General features: G+C 41.5%; 1 protein-coding gene across 3 annotated transcripts in view; it reads left to right on the top strand.

The window, feature by feature from the left end:
* The window catches only part of EXOC4 (exocyst complex component 4), a 758,369-nt gene that overhangs the window by 526,605 nt on the left and 208,752 nt on the right, over positions 1–23,012 (top strand). For all 3 annotated transcript variants that reach the window (XR_004970959.1, XM_036328650.1, XM_036328651.1), the window contains exon 11: positions 13,880–14,099. Coding sequence is in view for 2 of the 3 variants with exons in the window: in XM_036328650.1 (XP_036184543.1) it covers positions 13,880–14,099 (220 nt within the window). In the remaining variant the exon portion in view is untranslated. The remainder of the gene's footprint in view (positions 1–13,879; positions 14,100–23,012) is intronic.

The following is a 23,012-nucleotide window of genomic DNA, read 5'->3' as shown; positions in this document are numbered from 1 at the left end:
TGAAAAAGTCTCTAGAATTATCAGATCTGTGGCCATTTATTTTACTTTATTCGGAATCCCAATGCATACGGGCTTTGACATTTTTAGAATTTGGTGTAGAAGAATGGCGCACTACTTAGGAGTCAGATCTAGGTTCAAGATACTATCTTAAAACTTGATAGCAGTGTGACTGTCAGCAAATTACTTATACATCTGAACTGCAATTTCTTCCTTTGTAAAATGCAAATAACTATCACTGTCAAAACAGCCCCCAAAGCAGAGTGAGGTTCAAGAATGTGGAAGTCCTTCGCAAGGGCTAACAGGCACTGCAGTTAGACCATCATTTAGCCACGTGACTTATTTAGACTTGGTGTCCCTATTAATTAGTGAGGTGCTGAGATCTTGTATAAGTGATTATTATAAAAGGAGAGGAACTACAATGAATACCTCCTGCCTAAAAGGAGCTTGTTATATAGCTGCCAAAACAAAATATGCCTGTGGGAAATGATATAAGAACACATAACAGTATTAATAAATATAAATGCACACAGTGACGATATGAATACATACATGCTCAATGCAAAGCTAATTCCAGTGCCGGTGGCTCTCATGCCTGTGACCATAATTTTTCCTTGTTGACCTCATAAAATTGGACACTTTTATGTCTGCTATCATTTTGAAAATAAACTAGCAGAGGGAGCTCGTTGCTAGTCTGATGGGCTAGGCATTTTTTCACAAGTTTCCTATGAGACAAAGTTTTCCGAAATAATTTTTCCATTAAGATATATTTTATCTCTGTGCTATGATAAAGCATATATTCCTTACTTTTTTTTCCCATTGCTTTGAAAACAGGAGACATTTCTCAGATGTAACCAGGGCTTATATTGAATTTTTTATTTTTAGTGTTTGAACTACTATAGGTTTTTTCTGTCCCTTGCATATTCAGTGGCAGTTAGTAGCAACAATGAGCTCAAGCATGTAACTCACTGAGAAGAATAACCTAAATGCAGACACTGACTGTGGCAGCTGTTTTCTGAGTGTTTTAGGTATTTGTCATCAACATAATCCAGAGGAATATCAGTTCTGTAGGAACTGATAATATTGTAATACAAATTGCTTTATAGAGGCCAGTTTTTGTTTGAAAATGTTGTATATTCCATCATTTTATGTAGTTGTTTTTTTTTTTAATATTCACCCGAGGATATGTTTTTTATTTATTTTAGAGAGGAAGGGAGAGGGAGAGGGAGAGGCAGAGAGGGAGAGAGGGAGAGAGAGAGAGAGAGATTCATCCATGTGAGAGAGAAACATTAATTGGCTGCCTCCTACACGCCCCCTACTTGGGATCAAAACTGCAACCTGGGCATGTGCCCTGACCTGGAATCAAACTGGGAACCTTTTGGTGCATGGAACAACACTTAACCAACTGAGCCAAAGCAACTGGGCTGTTAGCCTAATTTTTAACATTTATTTAGCCTTACAAAGGATATGAAAACTTGAATAAAATAGAATAATATAAAAGTGGATCTATTTATAATACTAACTATAAAGGAGGAAATGAGTCTGAGGCCTCTGGAAGGAAGTAGGAGAATAATAGTGGAACCAACAGTCAGTCGTAGAACCCAGCTGAGATGGCTTAGAACTGTTTAGCTTCGTTCACTTTTAGTATGAAGTTGATGTGACTGCAGCGCATTTTGTCACGCAGAAGCCCTGAGAGTGTAATGTGACAGTAGATGGCCAACGTGAGACTCTAGAAACCAAGTCTCTTTCAAATAGGGAAGAGATCAGTAGGAGGTAAATTTGAGGAGAACTTTGAGCCACTGTGGAAATAACTTTGTGAATATTGTTGCAAGATCATTATAGATATTGGTCTGGGAACGTGTGGATGTGGGAGCAGAGAAAGGAACCAACGGTGATATGAAAATATTATTATGGCTTAATTGGAATAATTAAGCCTGTGAATAAAGGAGATAAAAGTAGAAAAGTTTAGGGGACAAGAAATGTCTGAGACTCACGTGTGCCATAGTTGTTGACAGGGGATCTTGCTATTTCCCAGGTACGTTTCCTGAGAGCCCTGAGCATTAGCTGGCAGTTCACTGAGGGCCAGTAATCGTAGAGTGGGAGAAGCTAAGTCATAAGCTAAGTTCAGAAACAAGGTTCACTGCCAAATAGACTCATTAGAGACAGTCACACTGTTTCCCAAAGCGTCCATTTATTAAATGTAAAGAAATCTATTCTGCTGAGGAACAGTGAAGGAGTGGACCCATTGGCCAGCCTTCTCCTCCAGCAACATGCTGTCATTTGACCCCAGCAGGTCCAAAATCCATGTTTTGGCACAGGAAATACCTCGTCTCTGACATCTGCCCTTGGTACCCAAGAAGCACCCACTTAGGCCACAGTCACTAAATTTCACAGGGCCAGGGATGGAAACATGTTTTGATTTGCTAATGGTTTGCCCTAAAACGCCTCCTTGATACATTTAACCCACTGCTTGCATCATTTCACTTCTCAACCTTCTCTTTGTTCTTTCATTATCTCCATCTTTTCACTTTGTTTAATACTCTGCATTTATTTTCCAAATCACAGCCTTTAAAATAAGCTGTGCAGTGTAACCGTTTCCAAAGCACCGGCCTTTCCCGACAGGCCTCATCTGTGATAGGAACACCGTGCTTTTGTTCACTAGAACGCTATTCACCACATCCACTGTGCTTGCCATCACGTTCAGTGCGTCGTTCAGTGCGTCGCATGTGATGCACAGACGGGCGGGCACCATGGCTGCTCCAGCTCAGTTCCAACAGGAGAGAGAAAACAGAGGGAGAGGAATGACCAGTGCTGTGTAATGAAGTAAAGTAGTTCAATTAATAATGTGGTTTAAAGAGAAGGGGGAAAATCATGAGTGAGTGGGCTCTGATTGGTCCTTGAAGGAAGGTTACAGTGAAAGTGACAGTTTTCAAGCCTCCATTCCGGCTTCTCTACCACGATTTAGGAAATGCCTGGATGGAGAAGGAGACCACAGAGATACCATGAGAAGAGGCTTTTGTTGTTGTTGTTTTGGTTTTGGTTTTGTTTTTTTATGTAAAGAGTATACAGAAAGCCAAGTTTGCTGATGAGTAGAAATGAATACATGTTAGACTTATTTCTTTGTGCCTACTAGGGACTGTCTGCAATGAACAGGACACGTTCCCTCTCCTCAAAATCTTTACAAACCAGCAGAAAATACCCCTCATCAGGAGTCTTTTGTGGACCTGGGGTGCTGTGGGGACAAAATGAAAGGCAATTCAGGGGAGACTACAGGGAGAAGGCCTCCTGGAGAAAATAATATTTAAGCTACTGGCTGTAGTGACTGTTGGGAGATGATCTATGGGGAGAATGTTCTTGCAAATAAGCCAGCATGTGCAAGACCTGGAGACAAGGATGCCATTGCCCTCTGACTTGCATTAGATTATTTAAAGGCCAAACGGATATGGATGTGGTGCATTCATAGAAATGCAGGTAGTTATATGGTCTATGCCATAGTAGCTGTATGTTAGATACATTGAAGGAAGGAGGGATTAAAGATGGAAAACCCAGTCAGGAGATTATTTTAGGGAGGCCTGGGAAAGAAATTACCTTAAATTAAGTTCTGCCCATTCATCTACATCATCTCATTTAATAAAAGCCTGAGTCATGGTACTGGACATACAAATGGAGCCACAGAAATGTCTGCCCAGACTCCAACAAGGGACTAATCGAGATGGCACCTCATGTCGTATGCTGTGTGAATGGCATCCTTGGGGCAGGGTCCTTTCCCTGTGGAAGCTTTAGCACCAAAACAATGTGTGGCCTAAGGTAGATACTCCATGTGTATTGCTTATTCAAACAAAGGAATGGACAGTGAATAAGTGCATGTACACAAAAGATAATATAATGAGGATGCCTCTAGCTTCTTACATGAGTGGCAAGGCTGAAAATAAGAATAAGAAATAAAAGATATTTAAGTTTAAGCCTCCATAAGTGAAATGAGATGGTACAGAAACGGAACATAGGAACATAGGAATGATAATGGGAGGGCAGCTATGATGAGTTCGTTTTAGATAGAGTTTGAATTATCAAGAGGACATCCAATTGAAAGTATCTAATAGGCGATTAAAAATGCAGGTCAGGAGCTTGGAGAGAGAAGTCAGGGCGTGGGATAAGATGTATTTTAAGAGAAATAATTCAGTCTTTCGTATATTCAGGTATTTTGTATCTAGCAATATTGTGGCCCTGTCAATCAATACAAGGTTCTGCTGCATGAGTCCACACTCGAGGGCTTTCTGCATGGACTTCTGCTGACTGTCCTTCCCTACCAACCCCCTTTATGAGTCATTACCCAAAGGGGAACATTTGGGAGGCAGCAAAGTTACAAGGCTACATTATAGCCTGGCCTCTGCAGCTAAACTGCCCGAGTTCAAATTTTGGCCCCATCACTTAGTAGCTGACCTGGGAAAAGTACTTAAGCTTCGTATGCCTTCATTTCTTCTTCCAAATGACAATTATGAAAGCCCTGTACTTCATAGTGTTATGAGAAGTAAGGGTGCTGGCATATCGTAAGTACCATGTAACTGTCAGCCATTTATGCTACTGTTATTTTTCACTTGCTCACTTTCAGGATATGTAACATGCAGATAGTAATAGCACAGACCTCATGGAGTTATTATAAGAATTGCATAAAGTAATCCGTACAAAGCTGTCCAATCAGGCATGGTAGGAGCACAATAGATGCTAGCAATTATTAGTATAGCTTCTACTGACAGAGAAGCAGGTACATTGGCCATTGCCCTGTATCCTGCACTAGAATAGCTAAAGACCAAATGGATGGGGGGCTAGAGGGGGGCAATGGGAGAAAAAAGGGAACATATGGCCCTACCTGGTTTGGCTCAGTGGATAGAGTGTCAGCCTGTGGACTGAAGGGTCCCAGGTTCGATTCCGGTCAAGGGTACATGCCCGGGCTGCAGGCTCAATTCCCAGTTGGGGGCATGCAGGAGGCAGCCGATCAATGATTCTCTCTCATCATTGATGTTTCTATCTCTCTATCCCTCTCCCTTCCTCTCTGGAATAAATAAAAATATATTTTAAAAGAAGAGAGATTAGCTCTCAGCCTAATTTAAAAAAGGGGGGGAACATATATAATACTTAGAACAATAAAGAATTATTTTAAAAAATAAATAAAGACCCAACGGATGTGGCTCAGTGGATAGAGCATCAGCCTGGGGACTAAGGGTCCCAGGTTTGATTCAGGTCAAAGGCATGTCTCTGTCTCTCCCCTTCACTTTTACTCTCTCTAAAACTCAATGGAAAAATATCCTTGGGTGAGGATTAACAACAATAACAACAAAAGAATATATAATATATTACATATAATTTTCAGGTACTATGATGGACACTTGATAATAAGTTATAATTCTTCTTGAAAATTTTTCTGACAGCCTTATCTTTTATAATAAAAAATATAAAGGAGAGGTTATTTTACTACAATTAAGATAAATGGAAAGGATACAAACAATCCCAGGACTGTCAGAAGAGCAGGATTATCATATTTGTCTTTGAGTTTTATATCCATAATCCTTATTTATTAATTTATTTATATGCACTTTTTGGCTCAAAAAGACTGCTTAATATTAAGGATTAGGGCTTAAATTATATCAATTTTTAAATTATGTGGTTAAAAAATATACACAGCTGTCATTTAAAGAGGCTTACTTTATTTTGCCTAAAGTGCTTTTCGTCTGGAGGGAACACTTAAATGTAGTCCAAAATCACTTGCAATATATTCAGGTTAAGTTTTTTTTCTAGTTAAATTTGTTTACAGGCCTGCAGAATTCACATTTCGTAGGTAATATTCTTTTCTCCTTTCATTTAATGACTTTTACCTTTTTTCTCCTCTAGTCCTAGGCATGCATTTTACTCATTGCAAATAAGAGCATCCAAATCCTTGTTTATTTCATTAGTTCAGCAAATTGTCTCCTAGGGATTTGGGCTGAGGACATGATTGGGCTCTGCAACGATGAGCTTATTGTGCACTTTTACTCAGAAAATCTTCATATACAAAAGGCACAGAGAGCGGTTACCCTCAGCATGAGCGAGTGCAGACTGTTGGGGAGTCTCCCCCCACCCCCGCTGTGCCAGTGACTTACTCCCGGGCATTAAGAGGCAAATGGGCTCCAAATGTGCATTAACCTTCATGGATTTTTCTCCAGTTTTCATGTTCCACTGATTTATGGCCTTAAATATGCTTGTTGCTGCTGCTTCTCAATGAGTCCCTTGTAAATCATTTCTAAAGGATCTTTTTTGAGTCGGATAATCCAGGCAAGTTCACCTCCAAGCAATTCTTCTGAGGCTTCTTTCCTTCTGAGCCCACGCTGCTCTGGGTTTGCTCTGTGCCGTGAATGTCGTGTCTGAGCGCGACTGAGTAAGAAATACCTTCAAGGAGCCATGCTCTCCGGGCAGCATCTCTCTGCACCCTGAGTTGTTTCCGGCCTTTGGTGTGACGTCACAGGGTTTGATTCCAAAGGCCCATTTCCCTGGGTACAACTAACATGCAAGGATGGGCTCGTGTCAGAATGGCTTTATTATGGGTTATGGATTGATTTTTTCCATGTACATCAAACATGGCAGGGATTGGAAATAGATGCTCAAAAACGTCTACTCTGCCCCTTGGAGTGACTTGCAGAAAGGGTCCTCAGCAGGACCCTATTATGAGCACTGCTTGGCGTCTTCTTACCTGGCCCGTGTATTCCAGGAAAGCTCTACATGTGGCACTCAGCATCTTATTATCTTTCCTGCCCAAAGATTATTCCTACTTACTGGATATGAGGGGAAATGTAGTTTTGTTTTCTCTTTGTCATTCATGTGTCATTCGTGCTATAGGGTTGTGATTACTGCTGTTGGTTGCACTGTTTCCATGAAACAAAAACACAAAATCAAAGGTGCAAATTGCAGAAAATTCAAATTTAGAACGCTGGCTTTTGGAGTACAAAGAATTCATTCATGTCTCTCCCATGAACAGTGTGTCGCTGTTTAAGTTTAAATTCATACATTTAGAAATGTCTGTGTCATACGACATTATTAAATGTGCACAGTGAGGATGGGCCGTTGGACTTACCCTGGAATGTACTCGGCTACTTAAGCAGAGCTTCCGCAGGCCCATACGTATCACGCAAATCCTCACGCAGGAACCTTGGGCTAACACAAAGGGAAGATGGTTCAGATTTCTAAAAATGTCTCTAAAGCTACTCTGCAGTAGTAGAGATTCAGAGCTTCTTGGTGGGGTTAGCATGGCCTATCAGTGCAGATTTAGGCTAGATTAGAGACCAGTGAAGTGATACGCTGAGAGATCTGCAGAATGTAGGTCAGTGGGATACAACACACATCGCCAGTGGTTCTAATACACGGGATTGGCAGAAACATCCCCAAGCCTTTCAGATAAATACTCTGTGTACACTATTCGGCCTACACTACCAAAACATGTATACAATAATATACAACAAAGTCAGGAAATATCAGAGTGAAAGGAATTGAAATTTTGTATGGTATATGATACAGATTATGTGCAAATGTATACATTGAAAGCATAATTAACAGCAAACACCGACACACTGTTCATGAGAAACAGGGACAAATTCTTTGCGCTCCAAAACCCAGAATTCTGAATTGAATTTTCCTGAAATTTTCACTTTTAATTTTGTATTTTGATTTTATGGAAAGATGATGTCTCCCCATGACTATTCAACTTTTGGGTTCAGGACAAGAATACCAGAGAAGTGATGCTGTTAGGAGACACAGGATATCCGGTTGTCCCATTACTGATAATGTTGGCCATGGAGCTGAAGAAATTCATTAGGGTGTGAATGTAAGGAGTACATGTTTACTATGAGCAACTATTTTTATTCAAGTGAATAAATATCATTGCCACTTCTAAAACACAAGGCCCTCTGTGTTCAAGGCTGTTTCTAGCTGGTAACAGCTACAATTCGTGGCTGAGATGAGATGGAAGAAATGGAGCTTTGCAATGAACTAGAATTTGCAATGAGGAGGAGGCTGAGTTAAGCAAGGACCTGGGAAACTTGTGTGAAATTTTAATTAGTTTATAATTTCTCTGGATAGAAATCAAATCAAGATACAAATCTTGAAAATCCTGGGTAAATATAGGTAGTGTGTGCTCCTGTATGCAGTCCAAAGGACATAGACTTGTATAAAAAAGAATAAACTTAAAATATTAATACATTTGTACGTATTTTAGGAGGCCCATAGTTGATGAAATTCTGAAAAGAAAACTGGTTAAATATTTACAAGTAGCAATATTATAATATCGGGAATAAGATCCATGCTTTGGTCATTCAAATGCAATGAGAATAGGTTGTCTACTCTCACTTGTTTTTTTGTTTTATCCTACTTTACAATTTTCCATTTAGGAAGCTGATCTGAATAAGATGTCTCGAAATCCTGTAATTAAATGCTTCCCATATAGCATTATGTAGATCCTTCCCTTCGAGTCTCATTCTGTCTACTTCTGTATAGCTCTCCCTGGGCTTTGTGTTCGCCTTCTCATCACTTACAGAGATGGGAAATCCCTAACATGAAGGCACTTCGTGAGATGAGATAATACCCTTTGACAGGGTTCCATCTGTGTTCATCTTCCCTTTGAAGTGAAGTGTTTTCTTTCCTAATGAGATTCATTTGACTGCTAAGAATTCAATGCTTCCTCACTTCCATTGAGCTGACTGGGAGCAGTGTGAGGAAAACTGGGCTTTGTGATGAGTCTCCTCTCCACTCGCCTGCCTCCCACTCAGCAGATCATCTTCAAAGTCCTTGATGGGGAAAGGAGCCATGCGGTGTACTGTGGGGACTGGGGAAAACAAAATGCAGACTTGCTCATGAACCACCATGAGGAGGTCCTGCCAATAACTTGGGGAAAGAATTCAACAGAAACAAAATGAAGATGTTCACTGTGGGATTATCTGTAATAAACCAGGCGGCAGCATGGCTGCTACCTAATCGATGTTTGGTTTAATAATGTGTGCCCATTAGCAGGAGGGGATGAATGAGTCTCTGATACTCTGCAAAAGAGCAGAATATAAAGTAATGTGAAACAACTGAATTATGCAAAGTAAAAAGCAGTGTGGAATGTGGGCGGGGACTAGAGAATGCTCTTTTAGTGAGAGGCAACTATTAACGTTGGGGTGGTGGAGGTATGGGGTGATTTTTTTCAAAAACAATTTTTTTATTTGGCTCTCTAGTTCACATTCTTGAGAAGAGGATATTATTTGTCAGCAAGGACATGCCCGTTTCAGGAACTATGGGTTGAAGTTAAAGGGTCTGTAAGTTATTTTATTCAGCACTTTCTTCGCCAAATACATCCTGAGAGCCTACTGTGTGCTTGCCAGTACTACTCACTGAGGATACAGCCTGAGCAATTTGGCCCCTGGCCACATGGGACTTTGGTCACTTATACAAATAGCATTAGTTACCATTTCCTTAGCAGTTGCTGTCAGCCTCTGTGCTGAGTGCTTAACTTTCATCTCTTCGTTTAATTATCAGAACAGTCCTGTGTTATCATACCCATTTTACAGAATACAAAGCTAAGATAAAGCGAGGCTGAATAATCTGCTCAACCCTGTACGTTCAGGATTCAGACTCGGGTACTGCTGCTCTCAGGCCTGCTCTTGGCCGCTCAGCCTCCTTAGACCACTCCTCCCCACCGTGACCAGGAGTCTGGCTCACCTCCCAGATGCCTGAGAAGGTGCTGGTTCAGTGTCCTTCCTGCCCCAGAAAGAGCAGTTTGCCTATTTAATGCAATTGCTACCCATTTTTGACTAGAGTACAAAAGCGGTCTGATAAGATAGCTCTATTTTTCTCTTTCATTCTCTTACGAATATTTCACACTTTCTGCACAGGGAGGGCCCTCGCAGCTCTGAAAGCAGATTTGGGAACATGCTGGATGGGTCCCCTCCAGTCAGAGATGACAGCATCAGCCTGGATGTGTCGTTTTAGACGGATGTGTGTGCTTTAGGGAATAAGTGATTTGTATTTGAGAGAAATCACTCAGTGGCAAGTGACGGGAACTCCTCCATCAGTGTGCTCAGAGCAGTTCGATACTTTAGGGACACAAAGGCAAATAAGGGACCAGAAAACACAAACGGGATCATTTAGAGCCTTCTGTCACTGTTTAGGAACAGATTAACCACTAAAAATTGTGTTCTAATGTTAAAGATACTGAAAATGTAAGAAATATTCAGAAATCGAAGTCCCATTGAGAAGAATAAATTGGGATTCTGATGATTGATTCTCATAATATTAAAACTAATAAAATAAGACCTTTGCTATATTTACACATCAGCAGATTAATAGCAGAGGTTTTCTTTCACAGGCCCACCAAGTGGCCCCAGAGGCTCCTGGTGGATGATTTGAGCGTTAGATGAAATGAGAAGGGGCCCACAGAGCAGGGTGCGGAAATCAGAGATCTGAAAATGATGGCCATGGTTGGCTATCTACTTCCATGTCTTCATTGTCCCCTACCTTCTTCCACTCACTCTTCTTAAAGACTCATTATATTTTGTCTGCGTCATATTTTTATTTCCCTCTCCCTGTTGATGACATCAATTAAGAAGCCTGTGGCTGTTTCTCATCACTTCTCAATTTCTGCCTTTCCCCCAAATTCTTTGGGTTGCTTTTTCCTCATGATAGTCCTATGTGTGCTCGCTCCTTCCCCCACCACACATGCACACCCGGGGGTTAATGGAGTGTGTAACTGCTGATATGCACAATTAACCACGATTTATTTCTTTATTAAGTGAAGGAAACACTTCAGAGGCTAAACAGCTAAACTTAAGGAACATGTATACACTAAACTTTAAATGTGATCTAATTAGAAAGCAGTTTATGAAATATAGTCTCTGACATGTGTAGGTGATTTTCATTTTCTAATTTAAATTTATTTGAGTAGTTAATACATTCATGATTTTTAAAATCACATGATTCAAACAAGTTGTAACTGAAAAATCTTATTCCCACTCCTCTTCCAGACCCCACCATTTCTGCTTCCTACAGGTACTCAGTTTTAGCCTTTAAACTGAATATTAAAATATATTTTTATTGATTTCAGAGAGAGAGGGAGAGGGAGAGAGAAAGAGACACATCAATGAGAGAGAGAATCATCGATCAGCTACCTTCTGAACGTTCCCCATTGGGGACCAAGCCTGTAACCCAGTCATGTGCCCTGACCAGAAATCTAACCCACAACCTCCTGGTTCATAGGTTGACACTCAACCACTGAGCCATGCTTGCTGGGCAGTTTTAGTTTTGTTATGAGTCTTCCCAGGGTGTCTTTATAAGAAAATAAACAAGTGAGGATATATAGTTCTTTCACAAAAGTCAGTGTAATATAAATACTACTGAACACAAATTGCTTTGCAATTTGCTCTTTTTCTCACTTAATATATCCTGGAGGCCTTTACATGTTAGTGCCCCCACAGCTTCCATGTTTGGAGGGTTGAGGTTGCTGCATGGTATTCCAGTGTACAGATACATTGGTGGATTGATGAATCCCTGACTGATGGATTTTTTGTTGTTTCCAGTCTTTTGCCATTAGAATAATGCCACACTGGCCTGTGTAATCATGTTCAGCTATGGCTGTCTGAAAATTTTTTCAGAAGTCGGATTTCTGGGTCAAAGAGAAGTGCATGTGTAATGTTGAATGATCATGACAACATGCCTTTCATAAGGGTTGTACTTTTTCACTCCCATCAACATTATAGAATGATTCTTTCCCCACACTTAGGCCGACAGAGTGTGTTTTCAGACTTTTGGAATTTGGCCAATGCATAGATGCTAAAATGGCATCTCAGTATAGTTTACTTCCCTTTCTTCTCATTGTGAATGAAATGAAGAATATTTTCTTATGTTTACTGACCGCAGTCTTCCTTTCACTGTAAACTGTCTTTTTGTGCCCTTGGTCATTTTTCTACAAAACTTGTTTGTTTTCCCCTACCTGTCATCTGTAATATAGGTTGCAAATATATCTTCCCAGTTAGTCATTCATTTTGTTGTCTTTATTTCATTTGATTTCATTTCATTTCACTTTTTCTTTTTCTTTCTTTTTTTTTTTTTTTGAGAAAATTGGTAACCTGCTTTGCATAGCATTGTGGAACTGTAAACATTACCTGCAGAGAGTCTTAATCAGTGGGGAAATCACAGTGGTTTCATGAGTTTACAAATTTTAACAACACATTAAAAACTCCCTTACTGTTATAAATGTATACAGATATGTATACATATAACAATGTATTTAGTCCACTTGGCATTAGAAACATTTAATTTCTTTGTTAAAATCTTGTCCAGAGTAGTTGAAAAATGCTTGCATCTTCTTTGTGTTGTATACCTTACAATACACAGTGAGCATCTTTCCTATGCATTGGTGAACTGTCACACCTCCTTCAAAGTTCGAGTCAACTGCCAGTATTTTATTCTTTGATTTTCAGTGTCATGAAATATCTCAAAGAGTTCTTATAATATGAGATTTTTGGCTGGCATACCTCCTCTGGGCCACCTTCATCCCTTTTGTCATAACCACTTTCCTCATTTATTTAGATCAAGTTCACCTTCACTCTGACTGCATTTGCCTCTCGAATGGGGGTAATGTTAATATTCCTATGGTCAATTTTTGCATCTATAAAACTATTTACATTGAATTCAAACTTCTCTCCCACTGTTACCACTTTTAGTTTTTTTCTGTACTTTTACCATTTTTGACCAATTCCCTTTTAATTATCCTTTGTAAAATATCACATGGGCATATCACTGAGAGACTTTGCTGTCTGTACATGAACTGAATAACAGATGTGCAATGATCAGTCACCGTTACATTTTGAGATGATTGATCATTGATCATGGTGAACATCAATTATTCTGGTAGAGGTATCTGAACTGAAGAGCTAGCCTCCGAGTTAATACTTTATGCCATTACTCACAGTTAAAACACTGTTAACTGGAATTTGAATCTTGGTTTTGGAAGACAGGCATTAACTGTAGTAACTTAAATTTGTATATATCAGAAACATGCAAAGCAAGAACTGCCAGTATGGAAAAGCACAAAGAGTAATATGACAAACAACTGCACACTCATCTCCGAGCTTTGGCAGTTATTAACAATCCTTTATATATGCTTTAAGTACTTTAGTAAAGGAAATAGATCATTACAAATAAGGCTGAAGTCCTTCTTTGCCCCCACCTCCCATCCTGTTCACTTTGTAATTTCCCAACTTACGTATCATCTCTCTCTCTCTCTCTCTCTCTCTCTCTCTCTCTCTCTCTCTCTCACACACACACACACACACACACACATATTTCTATCTACACATATAAAAATCTCAATGAGAAATATGTAGTGCTTGGGGTGTGCTTTTAAATTTGCACATCATTGTTTTTCTTTGATTGTGCTTTGCTTCTTGTATTCTTATTTACTTCTTGAATTAATAAAAATATCCTGTGCATCTCTTATTCTTCACCCCAGGTTAGAAGTAATTTTCTATTTCATCGTATTTCTATTTAATTAGTGAAATAACATTTTAAAAGATGAATAGTTATATAGAGAAAGATGACATATATTTATATATTAAAACATATATACATATATATTCACATACATATATATATATATATCCACATACATATATATACACACATATACATATATATATACATAGATATGAATATATATGGATATGACTATTATAGAGTGATGAGCTGCTTTTGTTAAGAATTCTGGGAATTTCCCTGCTTCCCTCCATGAAAATAGCCTTAGTCCAAAGATACCCGTGTGGGTTTTGTCATGTTTCTGTAGCCATCTTTCTGATACATGTAACAACCATTCCTGTTTGGCTTCCAGGTTCATTCAGGAAGTTGAGCATGCCTTGGGACTTGGGCCAGCCAAACAGTGTCCTCTCCGAGAGTTCCTCACTGTGTACATCAAAAACATCTTTCTCAATCAAGTCTTGGCTGAGATCAACAAGGAGATTGAAGGAGTCACGAAAACATCGGATCCCCTGAAGATCCTGGCCAACGCAGACACCATGAAGGTGCTGGGCGTGCAGCGCCCTCTGCTGCAGGTAAGGATATGCTTTGAACTTACTGTTTGTCAACAGTTTTCATGGCCTTCGCAAGAGTCTCAAATTAAAAAACAGAAGAAGAATTGCCATCTGTTTTTATATTCACTGGGGACAAAACAAGAGGAAATAAATTAAATAGGCACTAAGGACATTTAGGACTAATATAGAGATAATGGAAATTCCTTAGGATATTTAAGAAAAAGGTGGATAGCTTTGAATATGGTAGAACGCATATCTCATTAACATGCAGGCAAGGCCTCCTTATTTGCCTGGAATTTGCCCTTGCTGGGACTTACAGGAAGGAAATCACCCTGACGAACAGATGCCCACCGAAACCCCCGTACCCATCCATTGGAGGGCAGGAGCTGTTAAGGACTTGGCCAGCTCACAGTGAACTTGAACCTACCAGCAAACTGGCTTTTCAAAGTCATACCATTTCGGTTTAAGTGATGGTCTTATTAATATTGAAACTTTTACTTTAACTGTATAAAGAAATGGTTTCTGGGCAGCAGACATAAAATAATTTCTCAGTAGATATGTGGATTCATAGGCTTGAGGTATTTATTTTGTATCCATTTTATCCGGGGACATAAAGACAAATATAAAACTAAAAGAAAATAGTATGAGTTTAAATTATGGCTGTACATTGATTGCTATTACAGTTGTAATTGAAATGGAATCTTCCTGGCGTTTTTTCACTTAAGAGAGAAAAATGTTTCTTCATTTTTTACCCAAGTTGCATGAAATGAGGATATCTGCAAATGTGGAAAGCTTTCACTCTTCAAAGAGAAGTTGTACCAGTGGAAGGAAGCTACAGTTGCTTTAATGGCTGCCCTTACCCACCTTTGTGTATATAGCTTTCTTGATTTTTCCTTCTGTGCACATTAGAATTGATAGCAACGCTGAGTCTTTCATAGGTAGTGTCCTAAATAGGAGCATTCTCGTTTATGAGCAGACGCTTCCATGGTGTTGAGAAAATCGAGTAGCGCCATTTGCTTCTCCCGGAACTTGAATTGTAGCATCACACTGAGGAGTGGGTTCATTCAGATTGTCGGGGTCTGTGTGACATGGTTCCTGGTGAGGGATGTGTACTGAGCCTGGCCTAGAGAAGGGAGAATCACAGAGGCTGGATGGCTCTTCCACTGGCTCTGTGCAGGGCTGGGACCTTCTCCTCCTTGAGTCTCAGTTCAAATGTCACCTCCACGAAGAAGCTTTTCCTGACTGTCCCACCTAAGTAGGTCCCCTTCTCTGGTTATTCTCCATTCTCCCCTCCTCCATTCATGTCCCCAATCCATTCTCAACACTAAAGTCAAACTCTGTGGACAATATCACCAAAGCTCCCTTGCCAGGGGGCTTGGGATCAGGTTGTACCAATAGGAAGCACTAGCAGCAGGTAGGAGGGTGGGAGGAGGAGGTTGGGTTATTTCTTATCTCCTTCCTCTCCACGCTGCATCATGGTGCTGGCTGTGGGCACATCCCTCGGCAACAGTCCTGCCCAATGACCCTTCCTCCAGAGCTGCAGCTCTCAGTGGACTCTGGCTACACCCTTTCTTCTCCTTGACCTTGATTGCTGGTCTCTGCCATTGCTGGTTTCTGGTACCAGGACAGCTGTTGTTGCTTCTGTCAGTGCTGCCCATACCCCTGGGAGTATCTCCTCTTTAATATTTCTTCATTTGAATCATCTGAATGGAATTCTCTTTTTTGTTAGGATCCCAAATAGATTTCCCCAGCTCGTCACTATTTTAACACTTTGACTTTGTTTTTTCGTTCTTAACACAATTGTAATTATTATTTCATTTATTTTCTAACTTGTTTATTTTTTGTCTTTTCCAACTACAATGTAAGTTCTAAAAGCCTAATACAGTACCAGGCGGCAGGAAGGCACTCAATAAATAATTTACTGAATGAATGCATACAAGCATGGAGAGATGGAGGGTGGAGAGGTGAATAGACACAGAGAATAAGTTTTGAGATTCATAAATAATTGCAGAGTTGGAGGAAAAGATAAGAAATAGAGACTGACACAGACTTGTTAATATTTTTTGTTGTTGTTTGACATTAACTTCCTCTCTGTCAGGACACCTCTCAGCATCTGTGCCCCTACAGTGCCACGCTCTCCACTGTACAGAGCACCTTCAGTGTGCTTGGTGTACTGAATTTAAATGACATTTAAAGCAAGGTCCCTAGAGTGAGTCTGTGAACTAAAGATGCTGGCTTATTAAACATTACCATTTTCGGCTCGAGTGGCAAAGACACATTCAGACTCATAACCAGTTGACTGCTATCTGGGCCATGTCAGGGCCACATACTGAATTACATCTCTGGGCAGTCTCCCCATATGCTTGTCAAATCCCTCCCAACCTCATCGCCAGCCCTTTGCGCATGTCACTGTGCCGTCTGAATGTTGTGTGGTTTTCCCTCTCGTTCCTTAAATCAGTAACTCCAGTCATTCTGAGGCCACGTAAGAACTCCAATTTGACCTATTCTCTCTTTGACCTAGTCACAGTGTGGTAATTTCATGTGAGTGAGTGAGTCTTGAAACTAGGCCATTCACGTTAGTAATCTCCAAATTTGTTTTTACAGCCAAAACACTCGCTTTCTTCTTTGGTTGTTTCTTATTTGGTTGTTTTGTTGCCCTCTCTTTCTTCATAAAATTTTTATTTTATGAGAATGCAAAATCATTAGGCCATATTAATAAATTTGTTTCATAGTCTCAGATTTAGGAGATTTAGGAAGGAACTGGAGTGATGGTTATTCCCCTTTCAGATCTTGAGCTTTTGTCTTGCTTTAAAATGACCGTAAATTGTTTTCTAACAAAATTTCCCAAGCTCAAGTTTCAATATTTCTCAAATGCTTCTCTGTCACCTGGATGTTGTGATCCCCAGCCAATTGTAGGTGACGAATCTGAAGAAAAAGTAAGAAATAATTCTGAAAATTTTAAGCTGAGTTTCCAAAACAGCTGTCAAGAAGGGAATTTGGGGAAATCTGTGCATGTGTGAAAAAATGCAGGTGGGTGAAGCATTCAATTACATGAAGTTTTAAAATGTCCTTCAAAGTCGCTCCGTCTGTTAGACTGTGGTTTGGTTGCTCAGCATCAGGTAGCACCAGCCCAGCTGGGTCTCGGTGCATGGAGGACAGCGTCCCATGGCTGCTGTCACCTGTGATGAGGTATAGGTGCAGGGACCCCGGATACTGCCCTCCCCTCTGGACTGGCATCTGGGAAGCACAGAGAGTCCATTACAGGGGCAGTTTCCATGGGCAATCGTGTGCCCTCACATGGTGATTTCACTTTCTTGGCACCGAGTTCATAGAAGGGAAGGAAGCAATAGAAGGAAAGAGATTACAAGCACCACTTTATAGGTGAAACAACTGTTCAAGTGTTGGCCCAAAATAATACAGAGCACAGTACCAGTAGTAATAGAAGGTAGTAATAATAGTAATAGTTGTAGACAGTAGTAATGATCACAGCTAACACTTTAATAGCATTTACTGTGAGCCAGACACTATCCTGAGTGCTTTATGTTTTGACTTGTGTTTTCTGTATATGGGCAACAGCTTTGTGGGGAGGAAACTGAGAAACAGTGGAATTCAATGGCTTGCCCTTGGTCACATAGCGTGCAAGCGCCAGCACTGTAATGCAAACCCAGGAGCCTAACCCTGGAGGCCACGCTCTGAATGAGTTCTGCCCAAAGCCGAGCTGAGGAGCAAGCTTGTCTCCCAGCTGTTTGCTCCTCATCTGCCCGGAGACCACAGAGCTGAAAATAAGCCTTTAGAGCCCCACCCCTTAAAGCAGTTATCACTGTCCGTCGGCTCTAATAGTAACAATTGGGACTTGTGTTTTGTATATCCTTCTGTGACATTTTTTTTTCATTTCTTTTTTTCCAGTAAATTATTTCTATTGTATTTTATAAAAGTGTCAATCTACAGCAGGTGGGGGGCTGGGCTCTCACCATAGTTAGGCCCACAGTGCTCTAAACCCCTTATTTCCTATATTGTCTCACAGAGAAGTGAAAGCACAGAACCAGCCATCTCTGGCCTCTGTGCCCACAGTGTGGCTCAGATATTAGTTGCAGGTGGTTCTCTCCTAAATTCCTAGCTCTGGAACAGTGTCTGCTACCAAGATGCTCACTAGTGAATAAATGGATGACTAAGTGACAGGGAGAGAATTAATGGCAGCTTCCTTGGTACAAGGACATGCGCGTGCATGCTTTCTCCTCATGGGGTAAGATTTGTGGTCTTGGGCTGAAGATTGTGGGCAATGCTTACATTAAAATGTCATCGTTCTCAAGCCTCGAATGTTGTCCATCTGAAGGCAGGATTGAATATACCTCATGCTCTCACCATCTGAGATTCCGCCTTTTAAAAAATGGCTTCCACATGGTGCACGGCAAAGCCTGCTGCCTCAAAATGAGGAAATCTCTTAAGACATTCCTCATTTCTCCTGAGTCAGAGCTCCTAGCCTTCGCACCTGGAGCTATAGAAACAGTCAATTGAAGTGGATGCCCTCTCACGCCTTATCTGCCTACAGGAGTCTACAAATTGCTCACGCCTGAGACGCAGGAGACAGCCACTCAGTTTCCTACTTACTATTGGTGTGGAGGCATCATTTAATTTATTGCTTCCTTAATGTCTCCATCCAAAAAAAGGGTAAGGGTGGTAATGCTTAAGGTGTTTACCTTTTACCTGTCACAATGCTGCATGGGCACCCGAATGCTTGAACAAAGGTACCAGTGTTCTCCCTACCCCTGATGGGATATGCTTTACCCTTGCTACCTAGAGAGGGTCTGTGGACAAGAACGACAGACTTCTGAGTCAGAATCTGCATTTGGACAGCCTCACCGGGGTATTTGCATGCACATTAGAGTTGGAGAAGCATGGCCGGTGCCAGGGTAGCACCAAATGTGATCCAGGGACTGTCAGCATCAGCATCTCCTGAGCCGGGAGAGATGCAAGACCCTGCACCTCACTCCACTCTGGGCTGGAGCCCAGGAAGCCTTGCTCTAACCAGCCTCCCAGGTGACTTTGATGGAGAGTAAAGTTCTAGAAGCCTTTCCTTATATAATACCCCCACACCCAGCTGGCGGTTTGGAAACGGAACCTCACGCTGTGTGCTCTTAGCTTCGTGGAGAGCAGTAGTCACTTAAACGATTCAGCTTTGTTTCATACAGGCCCAGAAATGTAAAAACAATATTTACTGTGGCAGCAGAAGCTGCTTCCTAGTCTAGCACATCGCTGAATTTTTTCAAAGTTCTTTCCAAACACAGGGTGAGCCTACGTTTCCTGGCTCATGCAGAGGCGGCTTTCTATGCTTAGGCTCAAATTCCTGCAGAATAAAACATACCAGTAAGCTGTGCAAGTAAAACTTGTAGGTGATCGCTCAAAAGATTTAAAGCATATTTTCATTTTCCTCGATGCCCCAGTATTGGTCAGGTTCCCTCTGAGGAGTGAAGTGGTTATAGTCAGCCCGCAAACACCACACTCTCTTCCTTAGCCAGTCGCACTGCCCACTGGTACCCGAGGGTTGAGAGCAGTGATTCTCAACAACAGTGCCTGTTAGAATACCCAGGAGCTTCCTGCAACATCACTGCTCTGACCCACCCCAGAGAAGGGGACCTGGGCATTCCAGTTTTGTAAGGTGCAGCCAGGATTAGTGCCACTGGCCTGGATCTGCCTTTGCCAAAGAATCAATTACTGCCCGAGAGGAAGCATCTGAAAATTATAGTCCAGACATTCTTTAACTCAGTTGGGCTTATAAGAGCGGGCTCTCTGATCCTTGAACCAAGCTGGGTACCTAAGCCTTCGAAGCAGATACAGATGGCTTTAAATCCCAACATTGCAGTTGAAAACTTTGTGGCCAGGACCAAATTGCTAGCCACTCTGCACCTGTTTCCTCCTTATAACGCAAGAATAGTAAATGTGCCACCGGAGCACAGGGGTCACCTCTAACGACCAGGTGGAACGATGACTGTAAACCATGTCTCCTTCCCTCCGCACATCACAGGTGAATCCCAGCATTGGCTGCTCCGATACATGTTCCCTGCCTGCTCCTTACCTCTCACCTGTACAGACCTCTGGCTCCTGCCCCCATCCTTGCCATCCCTGCCCACATTTCAGCGTGTCTCCTCTCTGTGCCACCGTGCTGTCTACCCACTCCAGTTCTTCGTACGCTAGTACCCACCTGGTAGCCTCTGCCTCCGGCCTCACACTGCCCTGTGTGGCAGCGAGATGATACTGTATCACCTCCTTTCTCTGTTCCTGGCGTTTTTCTGCAGACCATTTATTAGCAGCAAAAGCAGCGTGCAGGGTTAATGACCAATAAAGCCAGTGTGTTCGTTTCCTGGGGCTGCCATCTGAATTACCGAAACCTTGGTGGCTTAAAACAGTGGAGATACATCCTCCAGTTCCCATACCAAATTTCCAGGGGCCACATTCCCCCCAAGGCTCTAGAGGAGGATCTTGCCTCATCCACCTCTGGTCGTCCTGGCGATTCTTGGCTTCTGGCAACGGGACTCTGATCTGCCTCCAATGTAACCTGGTCTTCTCATCTGTGTCTCCATTTGTCCTTTTCTGGCTTTTCCGAGGACACTGTCATTGCATTTAGGGCCCGCCCTAGGCCAGCATGATCTCATCTCAGTCCTTAATTACATCTGCAAAGACCCCGTATCCTAGAAGGGTCACACCAAGGGTCTGTGTGGGAATTTATTTGGGGGCAGGCACTGCTTAACCTACTAAGGCTAATTGGAAGCAAGTTATATAGAACACAATATATTCAGTTTGCTATATTTGCCTTGAATACCCTCTGGCAGGAAGCAGTGTTAGGCAACAGGGTCAGGATGGTCTAAATTCTAGGCATCAACAAGGTTCCAAATGAATGTTGAGTAGGCTGAGTGATTGCTGGAGCAGGGGTTAAACCTCCTTGAAGGTTGGTAGACACATCTGCTCACAGTGTGATGATGAGCGAGAGATAATTACACTGATGCCCAAACCCGATCTCTCCGGCTGAGATGAGGTACCGCCAGTGCTCTTGCTGGGGTCCCAAGGAAGTGTGGCCAGCAGCAATAGCAGATTGTTTTCATCACATCAGGTTATGTTAATGTGAAAAATGTGGCATTTGAATGATATCTGCATCACGGCCAGTTGTTGCCGTTCCACTGTGTGGTACAGAACAGATTTAGCTTTTATTAGCGTAACCAGATTAGTGAATTTTAAGGGATGCTGGAAGTCATGATATGAATCATTAAGTTGAAAACAAAGCTGATCGATTGATCCCCCCAGTCCCTCCATAGCTCTGAGAGGAGGTGCTAATGGTCTCACTGTACTAAAATAATTCTTAGAATCAAGATGCGGTAGGGTCTAATTTGATTCTTCAGTGTCTACCTAGACCTAAAGAAATACCACAGTTTGCATTTTGATTTTCTTTGAATTTTACTCTTATTATTTTATTTTACTTGCTGCTGATATTGTTTGGCCACTTCATGACAAGTAAGGGCCTCAAATAACCAACCCCTGGTGGCCACGTCGGGGTTACCCAGGAAGGTGAAGGAGAAAATGCCCTCATCCTGCCTTGATTGTGTTGTCATCGTGGCTTTCATCACTCACCTATTCTCACTGCTGAGGCAGCCAAGCAAATTTACTATTTCATGACTGATGGGACTTTGGGGATTTTATAACAGTCATCTCCACCTTCAAATTGTCTTATTTAGTTGTTATCTTTGTATTATTAATTCTGTTACTGGGTCAATACATTTTAATGTTTGTAGAATTTCTGTTGTGATTCTTTATAGCCTTTCAGAAAAATAACTGATGCAAATTTCATCGTGGCCTGGTGGGAAAAGCATTTAAAACAGGGATCTGGTCTCCTTCCTAGTCAGCTTAGTGACAATAGACAAAGCCAAGCCACTTACCTGCCCTGAGCTTCATTTCCTTTATAGCAGGAGTGGGAACGTGAGGCCCGAGGGCCATATAAGGCCCACGAAATCATTTCGTCTGGGCCCTGCCAAGGCATTAGGGGTGAGTAAATGAAATGTTTGACCAAATATAGCAGGCTAATTTTTAAGTTGATAATTTTGTATGGCCTGAGAATGATGTTATAAATGTCCAAAGGGCCCTTGGCAGAAAAAACGTTCCCCACCCCTGATCTATAAAGCAAAAGTGATGCTGGCTCAACTCCCTCATAGACCAAAGAGAAATGGGCGTGGGACCATGTGTTCAGCAGTGCCTTATGACCTGCTCAACATATCGAGTTGTTTTTTAGTTGCTGCTACTAGTCCACATGCCCACGTGATCACATCGCTCAGGAAATCCACTAGCATTAAAGGGAGGGGATGCTAAGAAAACACCTGCAGACATGGCCAGTGTTTCCCATTCACTGGCTGCACTGGTGTTTACCAAGTTTGTTTAGATAACCACGATTAGGTAACCAGGGTAAGAACCTGGCAATATTTTTCTACAGTTGATTTCGAAAATATTTTAAATACCTAAAAAGGGTGAAGAAAATTATTCAGTGAACATCACTCACCAGCTAGATCAGCGGTTCTCAACCTGTGGGTCACGACCCCTTTGGCGGTCGAACGACCCTTTCACAGGGGTCGCCTAAGACCATCCTGCATATCAGATATTTACATTATGATTCGTAACAGTAGCAACATTACAGTTATGAAGTAGCAACGAAAATAATTTTATGGTTGGGTCACAACATGAGGAACTGTATTTAAAGGGCCAGAAGGTTGAGAACCACTGATCTAGATCCTATAATGAATACTTTGCTGTATTTGTTTCAGAGTGAACAAACTTGGTCATCTTGATTCTTCACTAGCCATCCCAGATATGAATTTCCAATCATTCCCTAAGCTCTTTACCGTGGTGGTATTCATAGGTTTTTAATATCTTTCTTAGAAAATCTGAACATAAAGA

This window comes from Myotis myotis, unplaced genomic scaffold, assembly GCF_014108235.1.
Source record: "Myotis myotis isolate mMyoMyo1 unplaced genomic scaffold, mMyoMyo1.p scaffold_m19_p_11, whole genome shotgun sequence".
Classification (NCBI taxonomy): domain Eukaryota; kingdom Metazoa; phylum Chordata; class Mammalia; order Chiroptera; family Vespertilionidae; genus Myotis; species Myotis myotis.
Note: the sequence above shows the minus strand (reverse complement) of the source record. Positions and strands in the feature narration are given on the sequence as shown.